This window comes from Bactrocera tryoni, chromosome 2 (assembly GCF_016617805.1).
Source record: "Bactrocera tryoni isolate S06 chromosome 2, CSIRO_BtryS06_freeze2, whole genome shotgun sequence".
NCBI classification, from domain to species: Eukaryota; Metazoa; Arthropoda; class Insecta; order Diptera; family Tephritidae; genus Bactrocera; species Bactrocera tryoni.
The window spans coordinates 32358076-32374453 of record NC_052500.1 but is presented as its reverse complement, the minus strand read 5'-3'; the positions used below and the strand labels follow the sequence as shown (position 1 = coordinate 32374453).

Below are 16378 nucleotides of genomic sequence, written 5' to 3'. Positions count from 1 at the left end.
GTATGAAAGTAAAAATTAAACCTTTAAACCCAAACCAAAATAGTATAAATTAAAAGGTGCAAACATTAAATAAAAGATTTTCAATTTCTTAATACTGTTTGCCATTTTTGTCATTATTCCAATTGTAATGTAAATTGTATTTAAATTTTAATTAAATAATAAAGTTGTTGAACATTTACGCCATCAGCAAATTATGAATTTTACAATTCAAAGCGATTAAAAATACTAAAACTAATATTTACGCAGCAAAAATAATACAAAAAACACACTGACGTATGGGATGTTACATTTAATTTCGTGTAAGATAATGCTCTAAAGACGCTCATTGTAGAACACAAAAAATAAAAACTTGCATACATAATTGGGGTTTCTGCCAGCCAAATTCTTTTATAGAGGGGAAATTTGTCTACTATTAAGCGATACAAAAATAAAACTGGATTTGTGAACGGAATCCTTAAGCATTAATTTAAATTTCAGAACATAATAAAATCTTTTTAATATTGGTACACTATTGCGTCCTTTCTAACGATCGAGAGATCACCCTCATGACTAAAGTTTCGAAACGAAAGGTCTTTGAATAAAATTACAAAATCTCAAAAGGAATCTGACAAACTTTTCCACAAATTTGAAAGATTGTGAGATATCCCTTATGACAATGGTTTCGAAACGAAAAGTCTTTCAATAAAATTACAAAATCTTAAAGGAGTCTGACAAACTTTTTTACAAATCTCTTTTGTGCATTTGTTTTAAACCAGTTTCCACCATAAACCAAGTTTAGTAGTGATTTTCACATGCCTTCTTTATTCAATATGTAAGCTACAGAGATTTGGCCTTTCAATTAAAGCAATTTTTTGCACTTCCACTTCCGCTACAGTTATGAGTACGCACAAAATTGTATCGACTTTGTAAGCAGTCGCAATCGATAAGGTCAGACTTATTTTAAAGAGAGTACATAGCACTAATATTACAAATAACAATTTTCAATGTTACACAGCGTATTGCAAATAACAAAACTAACTTCAGTGCCCCCGAAATTCGCAAAACAGCTGGTAGAAATATTATCCAGCTGAAACCCTAATTATTGTCCAATGCTTGAATATATTTGTACAGCTCATTTTTGTCCATAATCATCATTACTTACTTATGTACCATAAATATTTCAATTTTTTTTCATCTCACAAAATATAATAATAAATTTTAACCGTTATGTTTAAGTAAGCATCTATTTCTTTTCAATGCATCAACACACCAGCATATGTATGTGCATAGCATGATTGCATTTCGTATACATATGTTTGTATGGCTATGTAAGTGTAATCTAAATAGAAAAATTACTAATTACAATTAATTAATAAATTAAAAAATAAATATTTAAAGAATCATGTTAAAATAAATAAATTGTAGAAAGTTTAACTTCACGCGTGATTGCAAAAAGCAAATATCATCGGTTCTTGGAAGCCAACAAAACAATAATTTAAATACTTATATATATTGAGACGGCATAATATTACATACAAATGTACAAGCATGTTTTTATGTGTTGTGTGACAGCATTTCAATTACATATGTATATATATAATTTTTCGTATTTGTAATTACGTTAAAAAATTGGTAATCGGTTTCGATTAAGACATTGTTTACAACTAGTTTAAGTAATTTTTTTTTTAAATTTTAAATCTTTTTTCTTTTTTGTAAAAATATCGTTATGTGTATGTATATTCATATATATTTCGTTTTACCGTGTGTAGGTCTAATTTTATTACTAGTCTACTTTTATATTTTCTATTTTGTTTTCTTTTTTTTATTTAGTTCAGCTGAATTTATTAATGACATGTCACTTTCATTTTCACTTTTCAACTTTTGCTTTTAGTTGAGTTCATCTCAATTAAATTCAGTAATGTCTTGTCACTTTCATTTTCACCTTTTCACCACACTGACGCGTTAATCGATATTTGAGAGATGTGCTTTTGTGGCATGCTGCTTTTATTCACTTATGTAAAAATCGTTGGAGTTTATATTTAATATATATATATATACACGCATATATATATAAACATATATATACAAATAATAATAGATATTTAGAATTTGAAAACTCATATTTAATACTACAATTAAAATATTTAAAGACATATTAAGAACAATAATAGTTATTACTGCTAATTTATACTATATTAAGGATAAATGGTTAAGGCAGACAACTCAGCATGCAGAGAATTAAACCAAAACAAAATATACGTTATTTCAATGGTAACAAAACAAGCATAAAAACGAACATAACTAAATTTATTTTAAGTGACAAAAGTAAATGCAACAACAAATATCATTGTTATGGAGAAGATACCACTATTGATTTTTAAACTAAATAGAACATTAATAATGAAGATATGTATATGTTTTTGTCTTGTAAAAATATAGTTAAGGTCTACACACAAACTCGTACCGAAACTAAACATACTGTTAAATGGCAACACACACAAATAATGGAACACTGAAAACAGTTACACTGACATACATATAAAACGGCAATATATTGTTGCTGCAATTTTAAGATAACTTTAATTTCGCATAGCAAAGTTGGAATATTGAGAACGGCTGTACCGTTCTAAGCGCCATTTGTCGAGTAGTATGGTAGGGCGATGATACATGTATGTTGATGATATGCACGAAAAACCTGTAGGCGGTGTAAAAATAAATAAAAAATTGCTATGAAAAGTTAAACTAAACAAAATTAGATTACACATAGTTGCACTATACAAACATATATTATACATATTAAATAATAAAAACCAAAATTAGAGATAATTAAATAAATATATATATATATATATATATACTATATATATAAACAATACCTATATACCACAAAAGAAAGACAAAACTAAAGCGACACTATTTAATAATAATAATAAAACAAGATTGTTAATTTTGATTACAATGAGGCATACATATTATTAACAATTACATACATAAATACGAGTATAATAAAAATTGCAAGTGAAAATAAAAGATTGATTTGGTTTTATTTACATACATTAAGACATTTCAATGACACAGTGACACTTGAAACACACCACATTTTGTATTTACCGCAAAACGATATCAAACTCTGACATTTGCATGTATATTAGTAAATTATCGAAATCGCTAGGTTGAACTTCCATCTCTACGAAAGAACTTAAGTACCTCTCTCTCACTCTCTCTTTTTGAAAGAACGAAAGAAACAAGTACCCAGCAATGATTTGGGTACCATACCTATGAGTTAAACGGTTAGCAGAGTTAGCGCAAGAACTCCTACTTACATACATAAGTAGTCATTTGTAAACCATTTAAAATTTATATATACATACATATATATAAGTATATATATACACATGAAATATGTGTGCACACTTACAACCATGAAACTGCTCATCTAGGCAAAACTAAACGAATGAAAAGTAATCAAACTAAATAAGTTAAAACTCTAGTAAAAAATCGCAAAAACTCAAATTAACTATCATTTTGAATAGCCGACACATTGGTACAGATCTGACAAGTTAACTTAAAGACAGCAGATTTGCTACAGCACTACCAGGCCCCTCTCTCTCATAGAAACGGAATTTATTTTTCAAATAACCAACCGAAGCTGCAGACTCAAAACTACTGCTCAAAAAGTTATTCAAATTTAATTTAACTTATCTTCAAAATTTAATATTAACAAATGTAAAAGACTCCGTTGTAGACATGTTGAAAGCTTTATTGAGAGATCAGTGTTATTGCAAAGAGAGGAACTGACGATAGACCGAGGAATTTTAGCCGCACCGCGCATTGAACCATTTCTCGAAAATTTTTATAAATCTATAGAATATCAATTTTATATTTTATATAAAATTCAAGACAAACAAATTCAAAATCACTGGGAGCATGCGCAAAAATAACACAAACAAATGCAAAAAGTATGAAACAAAAATAAATAAAAGCAAAAAAAATCTTGATATAAAATGTACTAGCAAATGGAAATGGCATACAAATAATCATCTATACATAATCATCAGCAACGCATAGTATGAATTAATCAGCTAAATACAATTGATATACATACAAATATACTGGCATAGATACATAGATATGAAATACCATAGTTGTACACACACGTACCGGAATGCACAAAGTTTCAGTAGATTAAAAGTTCGAAGCAAAATATAAAAATAAGGCAATTAAACGATGTATGTAAAGGAGCAATGATAGGTGGGAGCTGAAAAAGTAGAGTAGTGAACGCTTAAATATACACACATACATAACTATTTTTGTGCGTTTGAAAGGAAGAAACGGGAAACATTAGCATCGGCACCGGCACCGGCACTCTGAGTGAAAAGTTTCTCGAAGTTTTTACGCTTTCGGTTTTTAGCTAATATTATTTCCATCCAGAGCCTGCTTAATTATTTGTAATTATCTTTAAATTTATTACCCACTCAGTACAAGAGTTTTTAAATCAGTTTGACAACCCCTATTTAGGCTCAAAGATTTTTGCATTGTGTTTAAACTGTTAGGCAAACTGCTCATCATCCACGAAACATACACAGCCTCATTCGCATATTTTACATACCAATTTAATGTATAAATATTTATAAATATATATATAAATTAAAGTGTAAACAATTTAATATTATTATTATAAAAGTAATTAAAATGACTTATAACGAAGCTGTTGATCACTGGCGTTGCAATGCGGCAGTGAGCAGGAATAAAGCTTATTCAAGTTCAACGTAACTGTATTTAAAGAGAGAATTTTATTTAAATGCAATGACCTATGTGCAGATATTATTATGAATTTAAGTATTACAAATGTATTGAAACAAAAGAAAAACTGAAGTGAAATAATAACACAAGAGAACAACATCTGTAGTTAAATAAATACAAAATTTATATAAGTTAAAATAAAAATGTTCAAAACCATAAAATATTTGTTAAGCTGTTTTCATTTTTACATTAGAATTCTTCAAAACAAGGATTTTCATAGATAATATGTACATCTGTCTACCTATCGATAACATTTTTTCTTTGGGTGGGAAAAAATGAATTACAATTTTCTGTACCAAATAAGTTGCAGAGTTTAAAAAAAATCAATTATAATTATTAATTAATATTAATTAATAAATTATCTCTACCAAATAGGTTGTAAAATTTTTTCTGTTTTAATTAAGCCACAAATAATAAGAGGGTAAAAAATAGTAAGACTTTTTAATTTAAATTTCGCGAGAAAGCACATTCGTCGAAATGTTTTTTTCTTGGTTGGTATGACTGTCAGCGACATCTGCGCCAAATGTCACTTCAAGCTAATCATTAGTGTTTAGTATATGATAGTACATAAAGTGCATTCGGCGATTTTTACGATGAGTGAAATTATTCCACGAAGAAGTTCCATTAAATTTTATGTGCGGAATCAAATCGTTGTGTTGAAACGTTCAGAATGTTGGAAGAGACCTTCAGTGACAATTTATTGTCGCGAGTAAGTGTTTTTGATTGGTACAAATTATTCAAAACGGGTCAAGAACGCTTTGACAACGTGCAGGACGACCATCAAATTCAACTGATGATCAACACGTCAATAAAATAAAGGAATTGGTACTTGAGAATCGGCGATTAACAGTAAGAGATCTTTCTGGCACCGTTGGAATATCGGGAGCATCAGTGAAAACCATTTTGAAAGATCACTTATGCCTAAGGAAAGTGAAAGAACGATTGGTTCCAAAACCACCTAATTTTTTCGAAAAACAGCTTCGCGTTAACGTCTGTGAAACAATGCTTTCCCTCTACCAGGATGTCATGAAACGTATTATTACTGGTGATGAGTCTTGAATCTACGACCCGGAAATAGATGATCAATCGGCCGAATATCATTAAAAATGTGAGCCAAATCAAAAGAAACAACGTCAAAGCAAATCATTCCATTATCGAAGTGTGGTGCACTCCTAATTCGTAACGACCGGCCAAACTGTCAACAAGGAACACAAATTGAGTGTTATGCGTCGTTTGCACGAAGCTGTTAGTAAAATAAGGCCGGAATTATAAGCCAACAACTTTTGGTTTTTCCACCACGATTACATTGATTCCTCATGCGTTTTTCGCCAAATTTTAAACCAATATCGAGCAACCGCATTCGCCTGTTTTAGCTCCGCCTCTCACTATTCGGCAAACTCAAACAACCGCTCCGGGGAAACTATTGTGAGTCAATTAAAGACATTCAAGGTGACCCGCTACGCACATTAAAGGCTATTACAAAAATTGACTTTAACAACTGTTTCGAAGATTGGAGAAAACGTTGGAACAATTATATTGGGACCAAGGAGGATAACTTTGAGGGGAACGACATAAACAAAGTCTTACTAAATTTTGCTCATTGTAGTTTTTTTTGTAGGTGCTTACTTTTTGTCGTTACTTCCTTCATTCGCAGTGTATAAATTATAAAAAAATAAACACTTTTTTGGGTTTATTACATATAGTTTATTTCACATGGAAATGGACTTGTTTCCATGAGCACCAGCTTAATCTTCTTCTTCTTTACTGGCGTAGACTCCGCTTACGCGATAATAGCCGAGTTAACAACAGCGCGCCAGTCGTTTCTTCTTTTCGCTACTTGGCGCCAATTGGCTATTCCAAGCGAAGCCAGGTCCTCCCAACGGAGTGGATGTCTTCCTCTTCGTCAGCTTCCCACGGCGGGTCCTGCGTCGAATACTTTAAGAGCTGGAGTGCTTTCGTCCATCCGGACAACATGACCTAGCCAGCGTAGCCGCTGTCTTTTAATTCGCTGAACTTAATCAATTCCCACGACAGCCGGTTCTACGCACCGGAATTGACTCGGATTTCATCCGACCAAGGGCTGTTTTTTCGGCGATCTAACCCCGTTTGGATCGGTAAGTGTGTTAATTCGCTGAACTATGTCAATGTCGTCGTATATCTCGTACAGCCCATCGTTCCATCGAATGCGATAATCGCCGTGGCCATTGCGCAAAGGACCATAAATCTTTCGTAGAAGTTTTCTCTCAAAAACTCTCAACGTCGACTCATCGAACTTCCCTTTTTGTGGATTGAGCAGAACACACTTAAATTCCAATTGTTGTGCATGCTTTCGTTTAAGCATATTTCACAAAGAAGCTGATGCATGCTCCTTACCAGTTCTTCGCCACCGTGTTTGAATAGCTCGGCCGGCAATCCATTGGACCCCACCGCTTTGTTGTTCTTCAGGCGGGTAATTGCTATTGGAACTTCTTCATGGTCGAGCAATGGAACGTCTGCTACATCGTCATCGATTGGGGAAGCGGGTTCGCCTTCTCCTGGCGTTGTACGTTCACTGCCATTCAGCAGGCTGGAGAAGTGTTCCCTCCATAATATAAGTATGCTCCGGGCATCGGTGACTAGATCACCATTGGGGGTTCTACAAGAGTATGCTCCGGTTGTGAAACCTTGTGTAAGCCGCCGCATTTTTTCGTAGAATTTTCGAGCAGTACCCCTGTCAGCCAGCTTATCAAGCTCTTCGTACTCACGCCTTTCAGCCTCTTTCTTTTTCTGTCTGCAAATGCCTATCGCTTCCCTCTTCAACTCTCGGTATCTATCCCATCCCGCACGTGTTGTGGTCGATCGTAACGTTGCGAGATAGGCAGCCTGTTTTATCTCCGCTGCGACATGGTACTCCTCGTCGTACCAACTGTTCTTTTGCATTTTCCGAAAACCAATGGTTTCGGTAGCAGCTGTACGTAAGGAGTTTGAAATGCCGTCCCACAGTTCCCATATACCGAGTTGTTGACTAGTGCTCTCAGAGAGCAGGAGTGCAAGCCGAGTAGAAAATCGTTCGGCTATCTGTTGTGATTGCAGCTTCTCGACGTCGAACCTTCCTTGTGTTTGTTGACTACACAGAGGCGGGTGCGAATCTTGGCTGCAACAAGATAGTGGTCCAAGTCGATGTTAGGACCTCGGAGCGTACGACAACATGATCGATCTGGTTGTTGCCTTTTCGATCCGGAGGTAGGTTGATGTATTTTCTTGTGCTGGAATCTAGTACCACAGATAATCATATTTCGAGCTCCGGCGAAGTCGATCAGCCTCAACCCATTTGGGGATGTTTCGTCGTGGAGGCTGAATTTACCGACCGTAGTGCCAAAGATTTGCCTTTTTTGCCCACCCTGGCGTTAAAGTCGCCAAGCAAGATTTTGACATCGTGGTGGGGGCAGATCTCATAGGCGCGCTCCAAGCGCTCATAGAAGGCATCTTTGGACACATCGTCCTTCTCTTCCGTCGGGGCGTGGGCGCAAATCAGCGATATGTTGAAGAACCTCGCTTTGATGCGGATTGTGGCTAGACGTTCATTCACCGGAGTGAATGATAGTGCTCGGCGACGGAGTCTCTTTCCCACCACAAATCCCACACCAAACTTGAGCTCCTTTATATGGCCACTGTAGTAAATGCCACAAAGACCTGCTCGTCTCTGTCCTTGTTCCGTCCATCGCATTTCTTGGACGGCGGTGATGTCAGCCTTTATTTTCACGAGGACATGAACCACCTGGGCAGCGGCACCTTCCCAATTAAGGGACCGGACATTTCAGGTGCATGCCCTAATATCGTAGTCCTTATTTCGTTTGCCATGCTCGTCATCAAAAGGGGGGTTTCTCTTCCGCGGCTGTTGGTAATTTTTCATTGGTAGTGTTTTTTACGTGGCGGGTCTCAAACTCAGCGCACAACCCTATGTAGGGGATGTTTCGCCTTTTCACTTTACCTCGCCTTCGAACGGATGATCTTAGACTACCCAGAGGATACTTGGTCAAAGACCGGAAGTCGTGAGCTGCTTGAGCCATGTGTAAAAGAAGCCACTTCCAAGTGAATGGCGATCAGAGAACTTTCCTCACTTGCGTGAACTTCTACACATGACTCCATCATCCCAGCTTAATACTAATTATATTTTAGCCTAAAAATCAGCAAACTACACTCCCTGAAGCCATCCGCTGCACTGCAGTATTTACCGGCGTAAGAATGCTGACTCGGTGCACGCGCAACTTTTGCCGTAACATTGATAAACATTCTTATGATAACTTATGGGGGGGGTACGGGTTTTCACTTTCGTAAAATCGATTTTTTTTTTTGTCTTATATTATTGTTTAACATTTCAAGAATATGTCCTTAAAATTTTAAGTCGATAGAAGTCATATTCTTAAAGTTATCGTCTTATTAGTCTCCTGGCCTTTAGCACTCTAACTCTAACAGCTGAGGGCGGTCGGGATAGAAGTGCAGCTTTAGGCGTATTTTTCTCAAAACTCCTTTTTCAAAGTCCGCGTTCACTGTCATTTCAAAACTACTTGATCGATTCATTTCAAACTTTGAACATATTTTTAACATATAAAATACCGCCTCCCAATGTTTATTAAATAATTTTTTTTTCATTAAGGGTGTTTTCCACCCACAAAATGGCGAAATTTTTAGTGGAAAATAACAGTTTTACACTTTAGATGGCCGCCAAAAATTTTTGAATGCAAAACGAACGTTGGGGGGAAGATTTGATTATAGTTTAACTAATTTTTCTTTATTTTTTATTTTCGCATAATTTCCAGCCGAGTTATGGTGAACACCGCAAAGGCCTTTTTTCTCGAATGTTTCTGGGAGAATATATGCCTCAATATTTCTGCATAAAAAAATTACCTTACATTGTAAAAAGGGTGCTCTATAATGTACAAAAGGTCCGAATAAAATTACTCAAGCCAGATTTGAGAAATAAATTCACAAACACAGTCTTTTTTTACCTTGAAAAATTTTATCTTTCAGCAGTCTCCCGAGTTGTTATTCGACAATTTGCATCGACCAACAACTTTTCTGTATCCCAATCGGCTTTAAATGGCCTTCCAGCACGTAGTTCATCCTCTGGATCGAATTTCCCAGAACGAAATTTTGCAAATCATTTTTGGCATTGGCGTTCGGTCAGCACATGTTTTACGTACCTACCACAACTTCTGATTCAACTGCATTTTTGCCCTTTTGGTAGTAAAACAGTAAAATATGCCGAAAATGCTGTTATCGATCTTCCATCTTCGATAAGGCCCTAACATAAACTATTTAAAAAAGTTTATGAAAATTGTTTACAACTTTATGTATTACCTGTTGAAATATATAACAGTAAAGCGGTTAAGTGTGAAGTTGACTGTGCAATATTTCAATATGATCAGCTGTTGTCATCAAAGAAATAACGTAGGGAACGAACTTTTTAATCGTAATATATTTAAAATTAACACACGAGCACGAAATTGCAAAAAATACTCGCAAAAAGCTTTACGAAATAATAAAAATATTCTCAAAATGTAATTCTCAGTGGGTAGATTTATATTTTTATATTCGTGCTCAATCACACAGTCGCAGTTCCTCTGCACTTAAGTTGAATCAGCCAAGCATGCTGATAACAGCTTCTTCTAGATCCTACTAATACACCATGAAAACTGCTAAAAGTGCGATAACGTACTAAATAAATACTTCAGAAGCATTAAATTACACAGACAAAATAGTGTTTAAAGTTTCTTAGTAATTAATGTAAATGTTTAGGTGAAATCCCATACCTAAAGAACTAATAGGCCAATTTCAACAAAATTTACACTTTACATGGTGAAAATGGGTGAAATCGGACAACAATGACCTTTACTTTTCACAATCATAATTTCATTTTAATCTGGATTTTTCACTTTGCAGTATGTAAATTCAGTACTAGTAAGTTATCAGAATTAAACTTTGCACAAATAGTGCCTTTAAGGTATGATTGAACAAATCTGAACAATATTGTCATGATAGATTCGATAGAATCGAATGATCACATTTGAGAGATCATTCTATCCCACTGTCTGTAGGGGATTCTAAATGAGTTTTGCTAAAACGCTTCCATTTGTTCTCTTGAGCTGGTGTCTTTTGCTTCAAGTTGCTAGGTATCGGTTAAGTGAGCTCGGATTTTTAGAATCACTCAACAAAATATGTATTTTGCCAGAGAAACGTTCATACTAAGTTTAATTAAATTGGCAGCAAACCTTATGTTTTTCGCTGAAGGTTCGTATCAACGAAAGTTGGAAAGGATACCGATATTGCCAATTGGAGATTCCAAGTGTAGCCAGGTCATTCTCTTTCATACTAAATTCGGAATCAAGGGCACAATTGGAGCAATCGATTACACGCGAGCACCACTGACCACAAACGACACCACTTCTCTCTCTCTCTCTTTATTTAAGAATCGGAAGTGATTTTACAGCCTTAATGTAGAAGCATTATGTAATGTTCTATATATTTCCAACTATTTGTATTTTAACTAATGTTTTAAAAATATTTGCTTTTTTATCAGGTGTGTGTTCGTCGACTTCTGTTCACCGCTGTCAAGGCGAGATATCCCGGGTCTTGTCACGACTCTGGTATTTGGGCCACATCGCTTCATAAGTACATATAAAACACAAAGTGATTCGTGGGTGTTAGATGACCAAGGATACCTATTGGAACCATGGCTGTTAACGCCAGTCGCAGAACCCTCAAATGCAAGGGAAGTTCCTTACAACATATTGTACGCCAAAGCTCGCAATACCATTGAAAGAGCCTTCGGTGTTTTGAAATCACGTTTCCGGTGTCTCTCAAAACACCTTGGCTTCGAAAAACTTTTAGAAGAATCGCAAAACATCGATATTGCCACCGAAGTTGCAGAAAATTCTAGTTTTAAGGAAGGGGTTAGAATTAGAGAACGCTACGTCTTGTTCTTGTGACAGACATATTTCCAAATCGTTATCCGTTATAACTATATATATGTATTTTTCCAGTACAATAAATATGTAACTTACGTTCTTTGTACATGTTACTTCCTTCCAAGTACGAATAAAATGGCATATACATACATATGTATGTATTTAATATATGTATGTGAGAATAATAATATGTTTATGTTTAATTAATTCAGTTATTTTATTAAATATACTTTTTTAAAAATATAAGATCTGATGAATACTCCATATGAAAATATGTAATCCTAACTATTATAGGAACACATAGATGAGACAGAATGAAATGGTTCTTCTCTTGTAACATGCGCCAATTTATTATGATCTACAAAATGGAGAAATTAATAAATTGTTTTAGTGCTTAATTTTTCAATAGTATAATATAAGCTTACCAGTTGTTTAATTTTTCTTCAAGTTTATTGAGCACCGTTGTCGTTGCTTTTAGTGTTCGCGTCATTTGGCTCAATACTCTCGTCATCTGTTGGTTTTGCTTCGCGACCTTTTGTTGCTCCTTTCGTCTCTCCCGTGCCATTTGCACCAATACACCCGTCAACTGCTCGTTTTGCTCTAAAATTTTTTGTTGTAGAGCAATTACCTGCTGCTCACGTGTCTTGTTTGCCTCTATTTTTTTTAACACTGCTCCAAGCATTTTCACACTTGTTGGTTTGTGGGCTTCAGAAACGATTGAAGTAGAAGTTGATGGAGCAGATGATGTGGCTGTTTTGGAGCGATATGGAACTTTTGCTGGAACAGGATCTGGAGCTGAAACTGGTGAAGGAGATGGAGCAGGAGAAGGGACTGCGTCCGTTGTTATGTACTCAAATTTTAATACTGCAAGTGAAGGGTGGTCTACACCAGTAATTTTTGCGTGAGCTTTAAATTTTCGCGCTCGGGAACGCAACTGATTTTTCCAGTGCATTAACGTCTGTGTGTGGAAAAAACATATTATTTTTTGGGAAAACACACATAAACACTTTTAAACTTACCTTCTTCCATTTGGTTGCTGTGCGTGTTGGCCCTCTTAAGGCATTTAATGTTTCTGCTAACTCCGACCACAACATTTGCCGTCCTTGACGGTTGGTCGGAGTTAGCTTTCCTCGTTGCAACTCAGGATGCTGCTTGCAGAACATTGCGTAATAATGAAGCTGCTCCCGAGTTGTTCTTTCAAATTTTAAAGTCCTAAAAATTAAATAAATTATTATATGCAACAAATTTATTAGATTTGCAAAATTACTCACTCTTCTTGGTTGTCCATTTATTTTATTTACAAAACTGCTGGTTCATAGCAAAATGCTTTTCACCTCATGGGGTGAGTTTTTTATGCTTTTTTCTAAACCTCTAAAATTTTTCCTCACAAATCAGTTTTGAAGTTTTCTCAGAATAGGGCTGAATAGAGTATGATAATTTTAAAAAATATTTTCAATATTTTCATATTTTTGGTGCATTTGACGAATTAACAAAATATTGACAATTTGTAAAAATTTTTATCAAGTATGATATTTTTATTCTTTGGCAACCTTGATAAATTCTAAAGATACAGAAGGCAGCACTTTTCCCCACACGTGTGGTGGACTAAATAATGCTCACAGAAAACGCATATTTTGCTTGCATAATATTATTGACAAAATGAATTCTTCTATAACGTAAGTTTTCAAATAAATTCCAGATGTTATTTTACAATAACTTTAAATTTAATATTGACAGAAAATCAAAGTACGACCGAGCTACCCACGAGCAGCTTGAGCAATATGTAGCATTTTGTCAAGCACACCCGGAAATTGGCAATAGAAAAAACTCGACAAAGTCGCCTGAGGATATTCAGCAGTTATGGAAGCAGCTGGCAGAGGAGTTAAATTCCTGTAGAGGGCCAACACGGAGTGTAGCAAAATGGAAAGAGGCAACTGGTTTCATACTAGTTTATGTTATATTTGGTGTATTTGCTCATTGTTTTCTATGTAGACTTTGGGTGTGTGGAAGAGCCAACTACGCATACGTGGAAAGCGTTTAAAAATGAGCCCGGGACTAACTAGTGGAGAACCAACTTCCAAACCGATGAGCGATTTCGAAAAAAAGGCGTTATCCACATTTGATTTGCCTGCTGTTAATGGGGCAAAGGGCTTTGGGTTAATGTCACATGAGCCTTTGACTGTTGATTGCTCAACAACACCAACAGAAACTGCATCGTCTTCGTGTAGTCGTCTGTCATCATGCACCTCGCCACCACCATCGTTCAATCAAGAGCAACCGGCAAGCGCAGAAGCCTCAATAAAGCCTGCATTATCTACATGCCCATCGGAAAGCTTAGAAAATCAGGTCCTTTTTTTAATATTACAAAATATACATACTTATATGTTTTTTTGCACTTTAATTATTTTTTATTCTGTTGAAGGATGCTGCCACAACACAGCTATCACGAGGGGATCGCAAAAAACTTCTTGACACGTTGATAGCTAATATTGTAGAAAGGAATGCTGTTGGGGAACAAAAGCAACGAATTGAAAGCGAAAGGCAACTGGAACATAGGGAAATGATGCAGGCCATTCAAGGCCTAACTAATACTGTTGCTGAAGGGGAAAGGCAACGCACTGAAAGCGAAAAACATCGGGAGCACCGGGAGATGATGCAGGCCATTAAAGGCTTAACCAATACTATTGCTGAAGAGGAAAGGAAACGCATTGCATGTGAAAGGCGCCAGGAACACCAGGAGATAATGCAGGCCATCCAAGGCCTAACTAATACTGTTGCTGAATTTCTTAATGTACTGAAACAAAGGCTTCATAACGGGTCCCAATGAAATAATAAAAAAAAAATATATTTCAATGAATTCCAGAAAATTTTTTACTTGGTATGTACTATAACTAAAAAAAATTGTGTATCTAACCTCGAATTGCTTAGTTTTTTTGTTCTAAAAAAGTAAGTTTAAATTTTTTTATTGAATGCATAACATTTAAAGAAAATTGTTTGAAAATTCCAAGTCGATGGGAACAAAATTGACGAAGTTGCGAGTATTTTACACCTGTCTTATGAACTTCTTACTGTCATTGTCAATAGCTTTACACATTCTTACAATTTATTAAGGAAATAGCTTATGTTTTTAACACGGGATAGAAATATCTTGATGAATTGTAAATCTTATTAAATGCATAACATTTAAAGAACATTGTGCGAAAATTCCAAATCGATGGGAGCAAAATTGACGAAGTTGCGAGTATTTTACACCTGTCCTATGAACTTCTTACTGTCATTGTTAAGAGCTTTTCACATTCTTACAATTTATTACGGAAAGAGCTTTTGTTTATGACACGGGATAGAAATATCTTGATGAATTGTCAATATTGATAAATTAGCAAGATGTTAAGTTTGTCAAATTCACTGAAAACAAGCGTAAATATGTAGCAGAAAAACTCTATATAATTATCTTGATAAATTAGCAAGATGTTAAGTTTGTCAAATTCACTGAATAGCAGCGTAAATATGTAGCAGCAAAACTCTATATAATTATTAACCAGCAGAACGTAACCTATCACTCCGTATTTATCTTAAGCCCGGTTTCAGATTATATATTATATTTAAGAATACACAATTGCGAATTTAATAAAAGTAAAGTAATAAACTATCTTTTAATCCTGAAAGGTATAAACAGATGTTCAATACTGTGCAATTCCACCACACTCTTATCGATAACTTTTTATTAGAATTGGTCATCTGACTTATTGAAACATATTGCTGCCATGTATTACATTTATAGTTGAAAATGTAAAAAATATCCTCAATTGTTCTATTGCGCTTGTGGTGTAATGTAAGTCAACAAAATTTAGACACAATGAAATAAATAAATATTATTTAAATACTATAAAAACAAGTTAGCGGAAAACTATAAATACTTTATGCTCATAGTTTGAGATGTGGCAGCACTGATTTTCTAATCGTTCTACTTGGTAGAAATTAATCAATTCTTCGATATATTTTTGTGGAGTAATCTAAATAATTAAATTTTTGTAAGAAGCGGCAATTTCTTATTGGTAATGTCAGCAGAGATAAGATCAAAAGTAATTGGACTCTATAAGCATGTAAGTAATAAGATTTGATTATATTTTGTGGAGCACAACTATGTATACGTTAATGTATAAACATTTCGTCTGCAGTTGCAGTACCTGGGCAGGGAGTACCCTGGCCCGAATGGACCACAAAAGTTCCGACAACAAATACGCGATGCTTTTCTCAAGCATAAAGACGAGACGGATCCAAAAAAGATTATGGCTCTAGTGGCACACGGACGTTACGTAGCCAAAGAAGTGGAAGCGCTCTATTCGTTAAAGAAATATAGAGCATTGAAGCAGCGATACTATGACTAATCGAATATACCCAAAAATGGACGATGAAATTGATACAATAACTAAGTCTGAAATGTTTATGTTTGTTAATGTAACGCATTGTGCAAAAAATAGGATGTTGAACATCGTAAAATAAAAAAGAGTTTTCTGCCATATACATACATTTTTAGTATGCGAAAATCTATTAATAAATGTTAATACATAAGTATATAGAAGTTTATTGCAAATAACATCTTGTTTATTCAGACAACTTTATTTGTCAATATCAGAATATTTCTTAAA

General features: G+C 34.8%; 3 protein-coding genes across 5 annotated transcripts; 2 read left to right on the top strand and 1 right to left on the bottom strand.

Annotated features, from left to right (window-relative positions):
• Nucleotides 1–11979: 11979 nt before the first annotated feature.
• LOC120768300 lies at nucleotides 11980–15445 on the bottom strand. Of its 3 annotated transcripts, none has more exons than XM_040094929.1 (5): nucleotides 15220–15445; nucleotides 13001–13148; nucleotides 12749–12941; nucleotides 12155–12687; nucleotides 11980–12087 (listed from the first exon to the last, which is right to left on the bottom strand). In XM_040094929.1, coding segments are annotated over exons 2-5 (744 nt in total). In that variant the 5' UTR covers nucleotides 13018–13148; nucleotides 15220–15445; the 3' UTR covers nucleotides 11980–12086. The 3 variants fall into 3 exon arrangements, with proteins under 3 accessions (XP_039950863.1, XP_039950862.1, XP_039950864.1); XM_040094928.1 differs by having other exon boundaries at nucleotides 15269–15445; XM_040094930.1 differs by having other exon boundaries at nucleotides 15283–15445.
• Nucleotides 13214–14586, top strand: LOC120768299. The gene is made up of 4 exons (XM_040094926.1): nucleotides 13214–13405; nucleotides 13467–13659; nucleotides 13722–14075; nucleotides 14152–14586. The coding sequence occupies exons 1-4, from the start codon at nucleotides 13389–13391 to the stop codon at nucleotides 14554–14556; spliced, it is 969 nt and encodes a 322-aa protein (XP_039950860.1). The 5' UTR covers nucleotides 13214–13388; the 3' UTR covers nucleotides 14557–14586.
• A 220-nt stretch (nucleotides 15446–15665) lies between the features above and the next one.
• Nucleotides 15666–16259, top strand: LOC120768301 (electron transfer flavoprotein regulatory factor 1). Its single transcript, XM_040094931.1, has 2 exons — nucleotides 15666–15832; nucleotides 15908–16259. Exons 1-2 carry the CDS (start codon nucleotides 15788–15790, stop codon nucleotides 16115–16117), a joined length of 255 nt encoding a protein of 84 aa, XP_039950865.1. The 5' UTR covers nucleotides 15666–15787; the 3' UTR covers nucleotides 16118–16259.
• Nucleotides 16260–16378: the final 119 nt, after the last annotated feature.

Excerpts from the sequence above, each read along its gene's own strand:
- LOC120768300 (XM_040094929.1), bottom strand. Across the intron at positions 12,688-12,748 it reads CAGCAACCAAATGGAAGAAG|ACGTTAATGCACTGGAAAAA; the intron begins GTAAGTTTAAAA and ends TTCCACACACAG.
- LOC120768299 (XM_040094926.1), top strand. Across the intron at positions 13,660-13,721 it reads GTGTAGCAAAATGGAAAGAG|ACTTTGGGTGTGTGGAAGAG; the intron begins GCAACTGGTTTC and ends TTTTCTATGTAG. Across the intron at positions 14,076-14,151 it reads CGGAAAGCTTAGAAAATCAG|GATGCTGCCACAACACAGCT; the intron begins GTCCTTTTTTTA and ends ATTCTGTTGAAG.
- LOC120768301 (XM_040094931.1), top strand. The coding sequence starts at position 15,788 with ATGTCAGCAGAGATAAGATCAAAAGTAATTGGACTCTATAAGCAT. Across the intron at positions 15,833-15,907 it reads TAATTGGACTCTATAAGCAT|TTGCAGTACCTGGGCAGGGA; the intron begins GTAAGTAATAAG and ends TTTCGTCTGCAG.